This window comes from Cuculus canorus, chromosome 1 (genome assembly GCF_017976375.1).
Source record: "Cuculus canorus isolate bCucCan1 chromosome 1, bCucCan1.pri, whole genome shotgun sequence".
Lineage (NCBI taxonomy): Eukaryota > Metazoa > Chordata > Aves > Cuculiformes > Cuculidae > Cuculus > Cuculus canorus.
The window spans coordinates 196,698,531-196,717,288 of NC_071401.1; the positions used below are offsets into that span (position 1 = coordinate 196,698,531).

General features: G+C 38.5%; 1 protein-coding gene across 2 annotated transcripts in view; it reads right to left on the reverse strand.

Moving 5' to 3' along the window:
• Positions 1–2,784: 2,784 nt before the first annotated feature.
• The window catches only part of LOC104066032 (guanine nucleotide-binding protein G(t) subunit alpha-3), a 67,381-nt gene continuing 51,407 nt past the window's right edge, over positions 2,785–18,758 (reverse strand). For both annotated transcript variants that reach the window (XM_054057684.1, XM_009568576.2), the window contains exons 3-8: positions 16,323–16,464; positions 12,621–12,778; positions 9,102–9,230; positions 5,039–5,168; positions 4,702–4,855; positions 2,785–3,378 (exon numbers count right to left, since the gene is read on the reverse strand). In XM_054057684.1, coding sequence (XP_053913659.1) covers positions 3,188–3,378; positions 4,702–4,855; positions 5,039–5,168; positions 9,102–9,230; positions 12,621–12,778; positions 16,323–16,464 — 904 coding nt within the window. In that variant the 3' untranslated portion in view covers positions 2,785–3,187. The remainder of the gene's footprint in view (positions 3,379–4,701; positions 4,856–5,038; positions 5,169–9,101; positions 9,231–12,620; positions 12,779–16,322; positions 16,465–18,758) is intronic.

Below are 18,758 nucleotides of genomic sequence, written 5' to 3' on the forward strand. Positions count from 1 at the left end.
GAGAACTGGAGCCAGCTACAAATTAGCAAGACCTTTGACCATTGTGAAGTTTATAATAACATTAAAATTAGTCCTTGGAGAATAATAGAATATACATAAGAATTCTGAGAGGATTTCTACATATGCATGTAAGTGGGATATCTGTACCCAGGTTTTGGTGGAGATCACTCCCTTGTGTGTCCCAGGCATGATAGTGGATGCTTGCTTTATAAAACTCCAAAACGAGCCTTAGAGAATTTATTTGCAGGCATTTTCTGTATCATTTCCATAAACCCCACGAAATTAAAGGTAAACAGTTTGTCAGCAGGAAAGGGAGCTTCGTCTCCCTGCTCTCTGCCTGCCTCCCTCTGCCAACAGAGCTCTGTGTCTGCGTGGAAGAAAGCAGAAGGATACTGAGATTGCACTCCCAGCTCGCTGTGCCTCCTGGACCCACTCAGAACCAGGATGGGATCAGGAGCACGGGCAGCGCCGCAGGGCTGGGGGCGCTCCTCCTGGACTGGGTTTAGTTAAGATCCAGCCACCATGTTTGATGCATGAGCCAGCGGCAGATCTGAGCAGGATCACAAAGCCCAGACCTCATGGCTACACTGGCTTGGAAATTCAGGCGTACTGCAGCGGCCTGATTTCTGAGAGCAAGAAGGGGAAACCTAGTTTGTGCAGTCTTACTTGTACGAGCTGCAAGGCTATGACATAAAGTCATCCCATTTCTTAGGCGTTTGCTTGAAGACCTCGTTTGAGAAATGTGTTTGCTCATGGATTTGTTTCTTAAAGGGTTTGGCTTTTATTATTCGTACCTGGAGAGGGACTATTCATAAACGCTTGCGGTGATAGAATGAGGGGGAACGGGTATAAACTGGAGAGGGGCAGATTTAGACTGGACACTAGGAAGGATTTCTTCACCATGAGAGTGGTGAGGCACTGGCACAGGTTGCCCAGGGAAGTTGTGGCTGCCCCATCCCTGGAGATGTTCAAAGCCAGGTTGGATGGGGCTTTGGGCAGCCTGACCTAGTGGGATGTCTCTGCCCATGGCAGGGGGGTTGGAACTAGATGATCTTTCAGGTCCCTCCCAACCGTAACTATTCTATGATTCTATGATTATCCCATCAAGGTATGCAGAAATTCATGTTGATGACACCATAGTTCAAATTATTCATTTTAAAATAGATTAATTGCTGAGGATGAATGCAGAAACTTTACCACTGAGAATCCATTATTTTCAATGCAAATGAGGTACAGATCAGGCGGTCCAAAATATTAAAAAAAAAAAAAAAAACCAACTGTGCAGGAGTCCTGCACAGACTGATGACCTTGCTCATGTGGAGAACTGGCAGGACTGTCGTTCAGTGGCCAAGTTGCCTGCTGTAGTGTTTGCAATAATTAGATTAATCAGAACACAATGGGTGTATGGTAAAAACTACGTTTAAATGTCTTTTTTTTTTAAAAAAAAAAAAAAAATTAATTATCAGTGACCAGATTTCAAAAGTGAGTGTTATTTTAAGAGGGCCAACCATGTCCTGGGATGCATATAGCATGGCATTGCTAACCGGTTGAGGGAGGTGATTGTCCCACTATACTCTGCACTGAGGAGGCTCCACCTTGAGTATTGTGTGCAGTTTTGGGTGCCGTGGCATAAAAAGGATATAAAGCTACTGGAGAGTGTCCAGAAGAGGGCCACAAAGTTGGTGAAGGGTTTAGAGGGGAAGTCATATGAGGAGTGGCTAAAGACATTTAGTCTCTTCAGCCTGGAGAACAGGAGACTGAGGGGACATCTCACTGCAGTCTATAGCTTCCTTACAAGGGAAGGAGGAGGAGCAGGTGCTTATCGTTCCTCTCTGGTGACCGATGATAGAACCTGAGGAAATGGCAGGAAGATATGCCAGGAGAAGTTTAGGTTGGATATTTGGAAAAGGTTCTTCACCCAGAGTGTGATGTAGCCCTGGAACAGCTCCCCAGGGAAGCAGTAATGGTGCCAAGCTTGATGCATTTGGACAACACCTTCGGACACATGGAGTGAATGTTGAGGTTGTCTTATGCAGGGAAAGGAGCTGGACTTGATGATCATTGTGGGTCCATTCCAATTCAGAACATTCAATGATTCTATGTCCAAATTTTAAAATTCAGCATAATATATTTAGAACTCTTAATCTGTTTAATGTAATTAAATATTTTCTCTAGTTGTAGCCACAGTAAGTCAGGAGGAGTTAAAGGGGGAGCATTCTTCCGCACTAAGGTTTTTGCATAGAGGACAGCTGGCTGTGCCAAAGTCTGGAGGATGTGGTTTTCCTATGAGGACTGGTGGGTTTGCAGCTGCTCTGCACTGGTGGATAAGACTGTTGCAATCACAGGGCACTGGAGAAATTGTCCAGCAGCAAGACTATTAATTATTATTAAAAAAAGTCTGATTTTTAATTGTTAAAAAAAAAAATCAGCTTGCCTTTATGGCTTGTGCAGGAATTGACAGGCACTATAGCATTTTTTTCTCCATTAGGAATTCAGAAAACTTGCCTCCATCTTAGTGTGTTTTGTTTTTTCCAAAATGGATAGCAGCATCTATGAATATTATACATGTGCAGTTTTTATGTATGTGTCCCTCAGCTTTTCCAACAAAACAGTATAATTACGCAGTCAGATTTGCACTGCTTTTTGCCATACACCAGTTTTGTCTGGGTGATTCGCCTTTGTTGAATTAATGGTATGTCATTTTTAGCAGTTTATGTAATAAATAAACAAAAGAGTACTGAATGGAAATTATCCAGTGATACTGTTTAATGCTATAGCTTTCTTAATGCTTCAAATATAAATGAAAGTCAGTTACCTGTCATACATTATCCTTTTTTCTTCTGTCACTAGAAAACACAGGATACTGAGCTGTCCTCAGTTCCCTGAGAAGTGCTGATTACCATCAAATTGTATTGATTAAAATAGGACTTTTCCTTTGATTCCAGTAGGGTTTATCAGCAGCTAACATATCTGTGGAGCAGGAATATTTTTTTTAAATCTTCGTATGACAGACAGAAAGTCAGTGGCGCTGCAATGCTCAAGTTACAACCAAGGCTTCAGCTGACAGCTAACCAAAGCCTAATTGATACTGTTTCTTCCTTAGAGTTTTTTATTTCCGTCAACACACAAGATGAAGAGAGGAAAGCGGACAGAGATGAAGTTAGGCTATGAGCAAGGGGATAAAAGGTTAGAAAAGCCCACAGTCTTTCAGATTTTCTTTGATTATTATGTCTGTGACTGCATCAAATACAAACTTGACGTTCTGCGTGTCTGTGGCACATGTCAAGTGAGTATATATCTCTTTATCTCCTTTCTTCATGTTCAAGTCTAGGAATTGTTTCTTGATGTAATTTCCAGCATCTTCAAATGTATTTAGTCCTAGTGGAGAGAACAATAAAAGGAGAAGACACATTTCAGCTGGTACTTCCTCACAGCTGCCTAAGAAACAAGATTTTTTTTTTACTGATCTTTCTTTCTTTCTTTCTTTCTTTCTTTCTTTCTTTCTTTCTTTCTTTCTTTCTTTCTTCTTCTTTTTTTTTATAAAGGAGATTAACTTCACCCATTAAGTATAAAAATGTTGTATCTAAACTACCCCTTAATTTAAATTTCAGTGCCTAACTGGCAGTATTCATATCAGAAGTGAAATGCCTTTGAGTAAATCAGTGTGAAAGAGTTAAGGACCTTAGGGAGAGAGCAGAAGGTAAGACAAACAGAAGAGAAAAGGAAAAAAGCATAAATTCAAAAGGAATCGGGCAGGCGGCAGGCAAAATTCATGGAAAGTATAAAAAAGGAAGAGGTAGAGAAATGAAGAAGGAAAGAATTCAGATGACTATATATTCAGTCACAGTTCCTTCAAGCAGCTTTTCTGCCTTCTGGTAGCACTCCTTTAGAACAACAGCAGGAGTGAACACAGACACCCCAAATTTTCTGTGTGTTAGGCAGGCTGCTGCTGAGAGTCCTTGGCCGCTCCCATTGTGTCTGAAGCCTCAGGCAGTGTGAAGTGGTGTAGTTCCACTGAGTCCAGCACATAATGTTTGATTATCCCAGTGAAGCACTGAGCAGTTTTGGGTTTCTGTGTTGATGTGTACTAAGAAAGAGAAGCTGGATTTCAGGAAGTGCACTCTACCCGTCTTCTAATAATAACATTTCTTTAAGTATGCTTGGTTCTAGACCCTCTTTATCACAAATACATTAGGTTAATACTAAAAAACTGAAAATGTTTGTTTTTTCTCTGGCACTTTCTGACAGACTCATAGATTCTCTTGCATCAGCTTGGAACAGCTGCTTTTTTCTCTGTCCAGAAGACACTACCATGACATACAAAAAGAGGCAGACTTCCTTTATGGAACTGGTTTTCAAAACAGGGCCAAAAAAAATGTATTCCATTATTGTGTGTGAGTGATAAGCCATTGACTTGTACTGAAATGCCTATTTCAGCCATCTGAAACTTCTAGTTCTCTGAGCTTCCTCTACTATCAATGGAGATGAATAATCATCCCCAGAGAGAGATGATCCTACCCTGGGACGGGCATCATGAATAGGTCAGATGAATTGCATTCTGGCCATATCTGTCCTGTACCATTCTTTCTTGGGCAAGAAGTCTAGTATTTACATTGGTGACCTGAGTCAAACTCTTGGTCTTTAATGCATGGCCTACACTAATCATCTGAATGCATTTTCTTCTGAAAATCCCAAACTCACCGTTATACTCAGGAAAGCAGATATTCAGATGAACTTTTGTTATTTTCTCTCGAAAGAGGTCTTTTTTGTTCAGAAACAGCACAATGGAAGTGGCTGCAAAGCACTTGTGGTTGCAGATGCTGTTGAACAGTTGAAGGCTTTCATGCATTCTGTTCTGTTGAAATGCAAAAGGTGAACATGAGAGACAGAAAAATCTCATCTCCGTGTGTCATTTTTACTGTAATGTTCTTTACTGATAAGCATAATAGACTTTAAATGGTTATCAGGGAACAAGAATAGTTCTGATATGCCATCAGAGAGTACATTAAAACTTTGTATTGAAAAGTCTCTGACTCACCACTTCTTTATCTTCCACCAAAACCATGTCGTAGGCACTGAGTGCAGCACAGAATATGATGCAAGTAACTCCCTCAAAGCAGTGAATCCACTTTTTTCTCTCTGATCGCTGTCCTCCCACATCAAACATCCTTTGCAGAAAAAAAACCCAAACATATGTACAATGTAAAGCACTAACTAGTAAAGATAAACTCATGCTGTTAATGTGCAGAGTGCAACTGGACATGAATGACCAATATCCAACATTGGTCTATTCTATTCCAACAGGTCAAGGAGTGCTATCCATTACTTACAGCTTTGTAGTGGGCATAATACTAAATGTAAAAATTTAAATACCTGCATATAAGAAATATATTTGGTAATTTCATGTTGCACTTCGTGATGAGGAAGTGGGATTCTGCAGAAGACCTCAGTGCAACACTAAGGCCTACAGGCAAGGATTTGTTCAGGGCAGAGTTCATATGCGAAACATGAACACACCCCCAAATCCACAGCCATTTGTTACTTCATAGTTTTGCATGTAGTGAACTGACACATTGACCAGTAAGGCATATGTCTGGAAGCCATCCATTGGTTGACCCACTAGTTATGTTTAATGGCTGGTGTTGATCTATATTTAGTCATCTATTCATTGCCCTGGTGTGATCTCTTAGCCAGCTGTATAACCTGCCACATGCATTTTTGTGCATGTGATCTCTGCTCTATCAATCTTATCAGTGGCTGTTTAAGCAGCAGTTCATGGAGAGCAGGAATCCCTGCATGTACAGAGAGGAAAATGAAGGATTGTCCTCTTCTGCATTAATTTCCTAATTTCTTTGCCAGAAATAACTGTCTTTGGGTAAATTCACGTGAAATTTTTATGGACTCTTTATATGGGATCCAATACTAGCTGAGCTTTCAAAATTCACACTTACATTTTCAATTCTTTACCGGTAAGGGATAGAACTTTTTTTTGCTATCTTTCAGATGTAAAAGGTGCCAAACTTGAACATTTTTCAAGTGCATTTGAAAGGAGAAAACATATATAATAAAGCAAATTTATTGTACCTTACTTTTTCTGTTTCCTTGTGTGTGTGATGAATTTTCCCTGCGCTGTCTGTTGTTGAACTGCAAAACCTAATCCCCTGTTGCATTTTCCCTTCCTTTAAAAAACATACCTTAGATCTTACTCTATGGATGCATCTCTTGCAGTGTCTGAGAATCACATACATCTCAGTTTTTATGGCAATGAAAATATTGGGATTCGGTATGAAAAAAATCACATCAGTAATAAACAGAGCAAGAATAATTTGTTACTGAAACATTGGGGTTTTTTTGTGATATGTTGATCTTCCATTTTCTTCATCATCAGCAATGCAGCCGATGGAAACAAAGGTTATTGTTTATCATTTTTCATCCTGCTTAGAAGAAATGAAACCCTTCTCAATGCTTGTGATGAAGTGTTTCTGAGCTGAGGAGTAATTAGAGACAATAACTTTTCCTAAGCACGTTTCATCTCTCTGTCTGATCATTGGCTGTCTATAAATGTGAATTATTAGGAAATCAGGAAGCTATTGTGGAGCAAGGTTTTAGTAACAGTAGTGGCATTCTTCCAAGCGTATCTTGATTGATTTCCATAAGCCTGCTGAAGAGTGAGGTCACTGTGAATAAAGCACCTTGACTTTAGGCTGTGATTAGTGCCCCAAAGTCACCTGCCATTATGTGTCTTCCTTGATTTGTGGTGTGTAACTCTGAAATCAGGGTTATAAGGAGAAAAAAAATCTTCAAAATTTAGCTGGCAGTAAAATTTCATAAGTGCACATAAACATATGAACCTGTATCCACTTCCTGTAAGCTTTTAGCATATGGGCCTGTGAATATTCATGAGAAGTCATGTAAAAAAGACTGGTCAGGGCCAGAGGCAATGCCTATGGGCAGTTTTGTCATACTAGTCTTAGCTTGCTTAGCTCTTCTCATGTCAGCCCAGGATGTGTACATGTAAAACTGATGTCACTCTGTGAGTGGTAGAGAATGTATTTCTGAGATTATCTTCTTCTTTTACCAAGACAGTCAAAGGTAATCTTGAAAGGTCTTATTTTCCCAGCACTGTTCTAGGAAAGCTTAGCTACAGATCCAGAACTAACTGTATATTCATTTGTCCTAATGGTCCGTGTATGGGACCTGAAGACTAAATAAAGCTTCCCTGATTTCAGTCAAACTTTTCCTGGCACATCAATGGAAACTACAGCGGGAGAGGACCTATGAAGATCTGATCTTTTGAAAATATTCAAGTATGTTTTGAGCTCTTGAAATCAAAGTAAACATCAGCGAAATAAATTGAAGAGCACAAGAAAGCTAGATTACACTTAACCAGCAAAGTACTCCGTAAGAAGATAGCAAAAACCAAGGAATGTTGTCTGTGCAACTGTAATTCAGCTCCCAGGACCTGTACTGGAATTTAGACTTTTATTGCACAGATATAAAATGTTTTCTGCCTCATTCAGTTCAGAAGACAACAAGTCTTCAGTGAATGAGGCATCTGCTCGTGATTTCTTTCTGTGTATGGCTTGTGACCCCAAGTATCATTTAAGTACATCAACCAGAACTCACTCCAAATTGCTCCTCTCTTTATAGCTGTTTCTATGTTATCAAGCTAAGTGTGGAGTCATCAGGATCCCCCAGCTGTTTTGCATTGCTCTAGCATATGCAAAGTAGCAGTAACTGGCTGGTTAAGATAAATTTATAGTTGCCCTCCATCCCTAGAGCAGCTCAAAACCCTCCAACCATTTTGCAGTGATTTTACCTCAGGTGCCTAAAATCACCAATGAATTTACTCACAGTACACTGCTTTTGGATGTAGACACTAATTCTGATATTCTAGTACAAGGACTGGTAGCATTTCTGCCAAAGAGAGTTTGCGCTTTGATTTCTTTCTTCATCCTGATTTTATTTTTATTCCTTAGGCAAACTGTGGTGGTAAGTGAAGGTTCTCAGATTTTCGTTGTACAAAGCTGTCTGGAAATATATTAATCAGAGAAAAAGATGATGTCTATGACATTGTACCACAGCCTTCATGGGTAAGTGCCGAATTTTCCGGAATGATCAATATAGTAAGAGGTGATAGTATGCAATTTATTTGTAGGACATCTACTTCAGAATCTTATTTAGTATGTGTAATCTTTCTTGTGTCAAAGCATCTGTGTGATAGCATAGGTGGGTTGAGAGATGTTTTATTGCCGTATGAGGAAAAAGAGAAGATGGCCAAAACAAAATGTAAAAATTATAATCCTGGTGCTTTATACATCTATCTGCCTCTACAGACAGCTTCTCGTCTAGCCTACATTGCTCAATATGCACTTCAGCCTTTAAATTAAGAGTGAAATAGAATTCAATCCATAGAGAAAATCTTTATAGAACACTGAAGCTATTATAATTAATTCAAACACATTTTCATGTGGAATTAGATGTTTTTAGTCAGTTCACTAAGCATAACAAAATCTTGAGTATCTGAAATTGTAATTTACTTTCAGTCAAATTTCTCAGAGACATTATTTTCAAGATTTTTTTTCTGAATATTTTTGCTTTTTACCTTAAATGAGCATGATAATACTGAAATATTCCATAAGACCGATATTATTATTTTTTTGCTAACTGTAATGCATTCCGGTGTTAAGAACAGCTATTTCTGTTCTCAAAGGAAGAGAGTGAAAGGTTGAGAGTGCATGCAAATTAGTAGTCATCAAATGTTTTGCATGCTGTTATAGACATTTAGGTAGGCAAATTTCACAAATGTCACAAATAATTATTCAAACAGCAGGGTACAAATAATGCTTTTAAGACACTTACATATGTAAAAATGTCCTTTTAGAGTCTGATCTTCTGCGATGTCTTAATAATGGTCCATTATATGCTTAAAGTTGGAGAAGTGGTACTAAAATATCTTGCTTTTTTTCCATTTCAAAATATTAAATGAGTGGATTCAAAGATATCACAATGCGTTAGCAATATTATAATAGACTGATGCTGTTGAAAAGAAAATACTTAAAGATAAAACCACAGAAAACTGTCAAATACAGCTTTTGTACCTGAAGTTCAAATCCTTGAAAGAAAACTGAGTCTCTACAATCCCAGTTGTTTTCACTCGGGAATGCAAAACATCTTGCTCACTAGGCACATAATCTGGCATTGCTAACCTATCCAAATCATTGAGGTAACTAAAGAGAAGAAAAAGAAATAGCAATTGGTGAATTCAAAGGGTGAAATAAATGTTAAATGATCACTTCATTTTGAGCTGCTTCTAAACATTTTATGTAGATTGTTCATTTAAATACAATACTACTGTTTTTTATACAACCTAGATCCATGATCTACAGCCTTGCTTTTTATCCTTGTGTATAGAAGTGTAATTTAGTTGCATATAATAAACATCTCACTGAGAACTTCAGTTAAGGAAAATATTTATTTTCCTTGAGGATGCTAAAAAAGCACCTTGACGGGAAACAGGTTTTGTCCATTTGCTTTCAGCAAGTGGAAATTGCTGCCACAGGGAAAGAACTGCAATCATCTCTCTAAAGCAGATTGACTAGAAATTGCAGCCTATCAAACCTGTTGTAACAGTATCTTCCTTCCTAAATGAAAGGGAGCATGTAATATTTTGAAGGAATTCAGGAATTCACATTTAGGGTCTGTTTTCCCTGCAGACCTCTAAGTCTACGAGAGGTAGGTACATAATAATTTAAAATATTTTGTTATCAAGCCCAGAAGTTTCAATGAAGCTGAGTACCCCCTATTCTCACAACTTCCTGGAAAAGAGCGGGTTATCTGATTTTATGTCTGGAATACAGAAATAAAATCTGCATGAAACGAGAAGTCGAACCAGATTTTGGAAACTCCTGTCTCTTCCAGGGGCATTCAGCTATCTCAGAATGTCTGGAGAGAGTCTGAATCCTTCTGGCTGGTCTAGGAATCTGTGTTAAGAGGTTATGAACTGACAAAAGGAGAAGTGGTGATATCTGAGTATCTTTTCATTGTTTAAGTTGAAGACATTGCATCCACTTAAGCAAGGAGTTTTGAAATTGATCTGAGGAGCTCAGTGTTTGCCCATTATTTCAGCCCAGAAATCAATATACTTAGAAAAAAAAAATCCAGAGCAGACTCATCTCAGCTGGCCTCTGTGGGAGACAGAAGACATTTTTCAACTTATGAAGCATGTAGACACTAAAATAAACACTTCTTTACAAAATTCATTATAGAGATCTGACAGTTCTTTGTCACAAATACCAGTTCAATGCAACCTATTGCAACTACATAAAAAAAATTGACCAAGTTAATTACTAGTTAATGGAGAAAGAAAAGCACCTTCAGATTCTTCCTAGAGTAACAGACAGCTTTGATGAGGCACTCTCTAGGCTGGCTTTTCACAAGCAAAAGGAGGAAACCAAACTGTTAGGTTAGTCTAAATGCCTGATCTTTCTTTGGCTGGAAGTGACTCGAATCCTACCTCCAGAGGTAAGTGACTGAGCAAGGAAGAAACAACATGTACTACTGGAAGATATATGGTGACATTTGAGCTCATGATTTATAATCCTGATTTTACCCCTTCCTTATCTTTAAGTGTTTTAAAAATCTTAAAACTGGATTAATTCCAGGTGAAACTTAGGAAGAAATTCCAGTCAAATTTGGCATACAGGGGTTTTGCTGTTATTCAGAAGTTCTCATTTTTTTTTCAACTAAAACACACAGAGGAAAGGCAGTGATCAAACTTCATTAGCGTGAATTAATAATGAAAAGATTCAGAGAAGATAACCTCAGAAAGTTAGAGTTTACACAGTTTTAGTCAGTAATCTCTGGAGCAGCTGAGAAACAGAAGCTGAGAAACAGGCTTTTGGTTTTAAAAGAAATTGAAATGTAGCATTAGATGGTTGATTGTTTCGACCTGGTTTTGAATTGATCATTAGAAACCCAGGAGAAAGCGTGAAAATTAAATTGTTTCTAATGTTTCAGATCCAAAGACTAGATTTTCAGAAGGGCCAGGTAACACAAGATGAAGACAGATGATTAGTGGGATTTTCAGTACTGTTCAAGCCACTGTAAAACATTTCACTCTGTTTTTAATTTAATTCCAGTAATAAATAACTATTTTGGATCCTTCACAATCTGTACTAGCTTCCTTAAACACTGACCCCTATTGCAAGTTAAAATATGACACAGTTCCTAACACTGATAAGGAATTACTTTAGACTATCTCATCTGCCAGGCATGGTGTACACATTAAGCTGTTACCTGGTAAACAGTTTTGGGGGTTTTTTCCTGCCTTAGTTTTGATTTTAGTTTTATTTTGGTTTTGGGTTTTTTTTTAATTTTGAGAAATGTATTCTCTTTGAATTATGATGACTGACTTGTTATGGGCTTTTAGTGCTAGGAACTGCAGTGTAGCCTGTCAGAAATGATATGCAAAGAAAGTAAAGATTGCTCTGTGCTGTTCCTCTAGAAGTACAAGGTTGCCATAAAATACTGCCAAGTCAGGCACAAATCAACACCCGCAATATTTTCTTTATTTAGGTGTCTTGCAGAAAAATTTTCATTCTTGTTTTGAAGATATAAGGAATGAAGAATGTTTATATTTTCATTATATATCTCTCCTACTATCTACAATTAGACACCTATCAATGCCTCTAGGCTGCTGACCCAGACTGGATAGTTTCTTTCTTTGCTGAGTAGAAAGGACAACCAATGCTTTGCGAGGTTTCACCCTACAGGTGCCCTCAGCTTTTTGGAGGAGCTGCAGGAGCAGACAGACCTCTAACTGCAGATCTTGGAAGATGGACCTTAGCTGGAACTGTCCTCTGCCCCCAGGTCTAGAGTCAGAGGTATACACTCTAGGAGTAAACTCCGACCCAAGAGACGTGTCCCTTCTCAGTCCTGTGTAGCCTGAGAAACAGGAGAGCAGGACCACTCTACCCTGCAGGAACAGCTGTCGCAGCACCCAAACCAGGGACTCAAGAAAATTTTGAGCTCTCTGACTACATGTAAGGGAGAAGAGGGATCCTAGCTGGCTGGTGACCCTTCATGGAGTTCGAGATGAGCAACCCAAGTCTCCTGCTTATCTGCCAGCCTCCTCTCAGGTTGCAGAAAGGCAGCTGGGGCTGTTGGAGAGTGGCTGCAGTACCACTGGCAGTACTGGCTGCATGCTGAGACTCTAATATGCCAGGGAATACCCATCCATTCCCACATTAGTTCAGAGGAAAGCTACTATAGTTTACTCTAGACTTATGTTTAGCAACATGAAATGTATAGATTCAAGTACAACTCTAGGCAAAACCTAAGCTGTTTCAGCTCACCTTTTCCCTCATTTTGTCAATCTTAGAATTACCTAGAGAGAGAATAGTCTTACAAAAACAAGTTGTTCCTTATTTTCACTTGTTTCCTTCAGTAAAACATTTCTAATATATTATAAAGATTAGCAAAAACCCTCATTCTTTTTCAGGTTAACAAGCAATAATTTTCATAGGCTATTCTGCCCATGCAGAAGGGTTCTTGTAGCAAACCTTTTATCTGTTACAGTAATAGCCAGCCTTTTAGCATCTGCAGCTGGTGTCACCTACTAGGCTGCTGAGTCATTGAGCTGGTACTCCGCTGCCCTGGCAAAGCAGGCCTGGATCCCACCGTCTCTCCACAGTTGTTTGATGAGTTCAACCAATTCAGGAGTCATGTTTCCATCCTCCAGTGTTGTTGCCATGGCACACAGTTTCCTTTCATCTTCCTAAAGAGAAATTTCAGTAAATATTGTGCAAGCACACTGTGTTGCACCACCTCCTCGAAGACGTGCTTGGATTACAATGAATGGCAGGGGCAAAATTTCTCATTTTTCACTGATTTTTCCAGGTAGCTGTACTCGCCTGTGCATGTAAACATAGTTTTACAAGCTCATTTCCCTTTAATTAGTGTCAAAGTTAAACTTAAATTGTCATACACAGTGTTTTCCTGTGTGTGGGTGTTGTTTATACAAGGGGTTAGTCTCACCTTACCATAGATGTTTACAAAAAGTCCAGCTTGGAAGGAAGGCTTTTGTTATAAAAGAGAATATGGAGATATCAAAAACTAAATTAAAAATTATATTTAAAGCTTAAAAATATCATATCAAAGCAGAAATATAGAACATAACATATTATTTTTGTATATTTGGAGAAAAACATTTCTAGCTTTAGGCCACAGATATAAATGTGGCAAAGTGACCATAACTAGTGAGTGCAATTCCCATATTTTATTTTTTTTTTTCCTTTGGAGAAGAAAAGACCTTTAAGTGAACAAAATCCCAAACATTTTATATGTATTATTCTGTAATTTCTTTCTTTAACAGTTAGTCAAAATAGATGTTAAATAATCTATAATGTTAAAAAAAACCCTTCTTTTCATTGGTTAATCGCTTAGAAATGTACTGTAAATATAAAGCATGATTAAAATAGGGACATTTGATACACTGTCACAGCAGTGGGTAATTATAGAATATAATTCCTTCCTAGCTGTATAAGTAGACAACTGAAGTGACTTTCAATCAATAGTTGCAAAAGTAGAAATGGATTCTGACAGACATTATTTTGTCAGGGAATATGTTTTATTAAAAAATAAAAAGCATCTTCACAATGTTTTGTAACATTCATTTTAAGAATCTGCTACGTCTTTACATCTCAACAGAAATTGCAGCTTATGGAAACTTTGTAAAAGTCAAAACCAAAACACTGCAGGTTTTCTAAAATATCAGTTAAATTGAGTTAGCATGGATAAAAATTAAAAAAAAAAGAGGAAGATCCAGTAGGAAATTGCCTTCATTTGAAAGAGGAAGGAAGGTAGCTGTACAATTGCCCTTCTATATTAAACACCAGTTCCATTATACAATCCTATCCTCCTGCTCAGTGCCGAGATCAGCAGACCTGAGTCATGCTTTCCCGTATATGCCCCTCATTTGTCTCCAGGGCTGCGCACTGGTTCAGCTTCAAGATAAGAGTTGTAACTTCGCTCCTTCGAGATATCACCTATCATTTAATGATTATAGCTATCCTCCTACAAGGCTGGATTTCTTGGTTGAGTGGCCTACAATGAGAAGCCTTGAGCTCAGACCCTTGAAGTGTACAGTAAATGTTCATCGATTATTTGGTAAAAGGTAGGAAATGTAGATTTTGATACTTATGCAAAAAGGGAAGATAGGAGCAGATTGAGATTATCATAATGCTGATTTATGTAATGTTTTGTTTTTCTCTGATGTTTAGACAGACTTCAGCTGATTTTTTCCCATTAAAAATAGATTGCACCAGGACCTGTTACGAGGCTCTGCAAGATTCAGCTGTCTAGGTCAAGTAGCCTGGCAGACGGATCATTATGCAGAACACATGCCTATTACAATTGAGGAGACTGGGCCAAGATGCAGAACACTCACATGGGCCTACTTGTTGTGTGCTGGTTTTAGGCAGTGTTCCTTTTGTTTGAAGGACTTACACTCATAGAATCATAGAATTGCTAGGTTAAAAAATTCCTTTGAGATCAAGTCCAACCATACCTGACCACTACTAAATCATATCCCTAAGCTCTTCATTTACCCATCTTTTAAATACCTCCAGGGATGGTGACTCAATAAACTCCCTGACAGCCTCTTCAGGTGCCCGAGAACCCTTTAGATGAAGAAATTTTTCCTAATGTCTGATCTGAACCTCCCCTGGTACAGCCTGAGGCCATTCCCTCAATCCTGTCTCCTACCACTTGGGAGAAGAGACCAACATCCACCTCTCTACAGTCTCCTTTCATGTAGTTGTAGAGAGTGCTAAGGACTCCCCTCAACCTCCTCTTCTCTAGGCTAAACAACCCCAGTTCCCTCAGCTGCTCCTTGTAAGACTTGTGCTCCAGCCCCTTCACCAGTTTCATTGACTTTCTCTGGACACTCTCCAGGACCTCAAAGTCTTTCTAGTAGTGAGGGGCTCAAAAGTGAACATGGTATTCAAGATGTGGGCTCACCAGTGCTGAGCACAGGGGCACAATCACTGCCCTGGTCCTAATGGCCATGTTGGTTTTGATATAAGCCAAAAGGCTATTGGCCTTTTTGGCCATCAGGGCACAATGTAGATTCACATTCATCCAGCTGTCAACCAACACCCCCAGGTCCTTCTCTGCCAGGCAGCTTTCCAGCCACTCTCCCTCAAGCCTGTAGCACTGCATGAAGTTGTTGTGTCCCAAGTGCAGGACTCTCCACTTGGCCTTGTTGAACCTCATACCACTGGTCTCAGCCCATCAATCCAGCCTAATCAGATCCCTCTGTACCCTTAAAAGACCCTTATGGGCCTTTAAAAGAATACAGAAGAAAACGTTTAGGTTTTATTTTTTCAAATGATGGTATGAGCTTTAATAGCCTCTAAAGCATTTGTTTATCATTTTTAGGTCACTGTATGAGCTTTAGTAACCTCTGAAGCATTTGTTTATTGTTTTTTAGATCAAAGTACCACATGTCATTGTAATGAAATGCAGACTTCTGGAACAAGAAATGTTCTTTCAGATAAGCAGAAATAATTCCCTCTAAGATAAACCTCTGGGGAATACATAGAATTTCCCAAAACTGGAACCAAATGATATTCTGACAGGCCTTTGAGAAATTCTCAGCAAGGTCTGAATTACAGGCAATAGACTAAATCATTGCACTGAAAACAAAAGCATGTGTTTTTCCTTTACTTCCTTCCCTGAAAATTCAGTGTGATTGCCAGAAGATAGTAAGGCTTTTTACCATTTTTTTTCCTTCATCTATGTGCTTGGGCATAGGATTGTTAACAGCATCAGGAAGGTCAGACTCCTCATCAGTGCCAATGTGCCAGTGCTGTTTCTGAACAACAGAGAGGTCTCAGCTCCAGGACCAATGACAAACTGAAATATTCTCAGCATGTCTTGATGACCCTTCCTTTACATGGCTCAGCCCCAAGTTTTTTTCATGAAAGGAAAATATTTATTAGATTTCCCAACAGCAATAAATAAGTGACTAAGCAACTAAGAAAATGATTTTGTTTCATTTTTCTTTTTCATGTCTTTGCAAGCTGAACATTTCTTCTGTAACAAAATAAATGGCACTTTATGCAAGGATTAGACATCAGGCATCAGTCTTGAGAAAATGAAAATAAGTGAGGACATCTTGTCACATAAACACAAGCAGTACTTAGTTACCACTATCATAAAGCAAACACTGAACTGTCTTTGTTCTGCTAGTCTCTACTATTATATTACAAAAAATGTTATTCTAACATTTATTTAAAGTGAAAGGGCATCATACTCACAATTCTAGCTGGGTTTTCGTAATTTATCCCTAATTTAGTCATTGCTTTCACGATAGAGAGGACAGACTGCACTGCATTGCTATAAATGACAGGTCTGAACTCCATGCGTTCCTGGTAGGTGAAACCATCTTTATGGATGATCCTAGTGCAAATATAGAAAACATAACATTTACAGGATACATTAAAAGAAAAAAAATCATGAAATTTAGATCAGATGCTTTTGTGGTCAGTGTGAGAAAGAACAGAATCCATCTTGGAAAAGCATTTACCAATGGTCAATCTGCCTACTCTGCTGGAACAAGTTGAGAGCAGTTTCTGGAGATAAAGAGGGTTAAATTTATGAGGCTATGTCTTGATTCTCCTGCCTGAACTGAGTGAATGCCTTTCTTTTCCCCCCCCCCCCCCACCCCCCCCTTCTGAGTCAATATAAGATAACATATGAATCCAGAACAATATCCTGGCCTGTTCCTCTGGGTACACAGCCAGTTGCATAGCTGGACTTAGAGCCCAAGCAGTCAGTCCTGGGCTCTCACATTGCTTGATTAGTCATTCTCATTTTCAACCTGAATATTTCCTAGAGAAGAAAAATATATTGCAAGAATATTTCTACACTGTGAGGCAGTTCCTTGAGGTAACAAAATCTTTAATATTTCTTTGTACATGAGTTACAACTTCTAGTTATTGAAAGGTGTTACTTTTATTATCTATTGGACTTGGGGACACACGTTACTTCAGAGGATTTTCCCCATATTCCAGAGGACAAAGAATATTAACAGTCAAATTCAATTAATTTAATTTTGAGAGAGGTGTTATAATTTCATAATCCTCTGCGACTGAAAAGCAACATGTGATTGAAGATCTCCAAGATCAGTGTTCAGATTATATCATGACTCAGGGAGATATGTTTCCATGAGTCGTAAAAAAGGATAAGAACTTGACCCATTTAGGTACAGCTTGCTCTCAATGAACAGACACCAAACTGCTTTGGTTGCTGCTGGAACCAAAGGTCTGTTCTTCCTAACCTCGGTTGTTTAGGGTTGTTCAGCAAATTGCTAAGTGAGTAATTTCTGGGTTTGGGTTTTTCCTCCCCTTCTCTTGAAAAAGATGAAGTCTAGACAGTTATACAAACAGAAAGGGGTTATGTGAAAGGTTCTGACAGGTTAGTGCAGAATGGGTAAAGGTGTGTGTCTTAAGGAGACTTTCTCATTCAATGCGAAGAGTCAGTCCTGTCAGAAAATAATTCACTCGAATACACACACAAATCAGCCCATGAGAGAATGTGCAGGAATCTTAACAACTCTTTAACTTATGGATGTCAGAAAATTCAGAAGTTACCTTCTTGGGTCTGTAGGAATAGCATCTGCAGGAAAAAAGTATCTGTTTCGCCAATCACTTTTAGATCAGGCAAATCTATAAACTGTTTTGAATTTTTGGGGTTTTTTAATATGGTTTTCAGCATGAACTCAAACAAATTTGCAAGATTCACAGGAATCCTCTTGAACGTAGGTGAAAGGAAAAGGACAGCTGTGTTATGCAGCCTTGTATACTAGTGAGCCTTTTTTTGACATCCTCTGAAATATCCATGTATTCTTGTATCAGCATATGGATTTGAACAAAGCAATAATTATTCAAAGGAGAAGCTTATTCACTTGAAGGAGTCTAATGCAGATCTATGATAATCTGCTGGATAGTCTAGGTTGCTGCTTGGGCAATACAGAGCATTAGGCAATGTCTGTATATGAAGAACCACGGAGCCCAGGGCTCCCCACTGGTGTAAGTGTCCTCCCTTAAGGGGTCAGATCACCTTTAACAAGAAATAATTTCAGTAGCTATCACTGTTGAATCTTGCACTGGTATTTAAGCATATTCTTTTTACTCTTACCTTTACTACCTATGAAAACATCAACTTTTCTATAAATAATAGGATACTATTTATTGAGATACACAGAAACTCAAACCCCACAAAGTACATGAACTCGATTTAAGTACTTTATGTGTCTCGCAGTGGTGGCCATAATAGTATTTCTGGGGAAGATGAGTATTTTGCCTGTGGCTGCAAAAATCTGGGATGAGAGAGAATAGAAGGCCCTAATGCAGTCCACAAATAGTTATTTTACATTTAGAAGCTTTCCCTTTGAAGAACAAAGAAAAGAAGAAAATATAAGATTCTTTAATAAAGATAGCTTCTGTAATAACAGAAAGAAAATTAGGTTTTGCTTGAGGCTTTGCATGTTTTCTTGGTCACGTTGCTGTTTTTTGTTGTTGTTGTTGTTTAAATAATACACTTATTTCCTCTAGCAGAAGGAATGTTAGCCAATCTTTAAATCAATAGTGAATTTTGCTTCTTTTATTAAAGATATGTCATTTGTAAGGAAGGATTGTAAAGCAGGCTGAAATCTTCTATGATCAGAAGGAGCATTTTATCTAATGGAAATT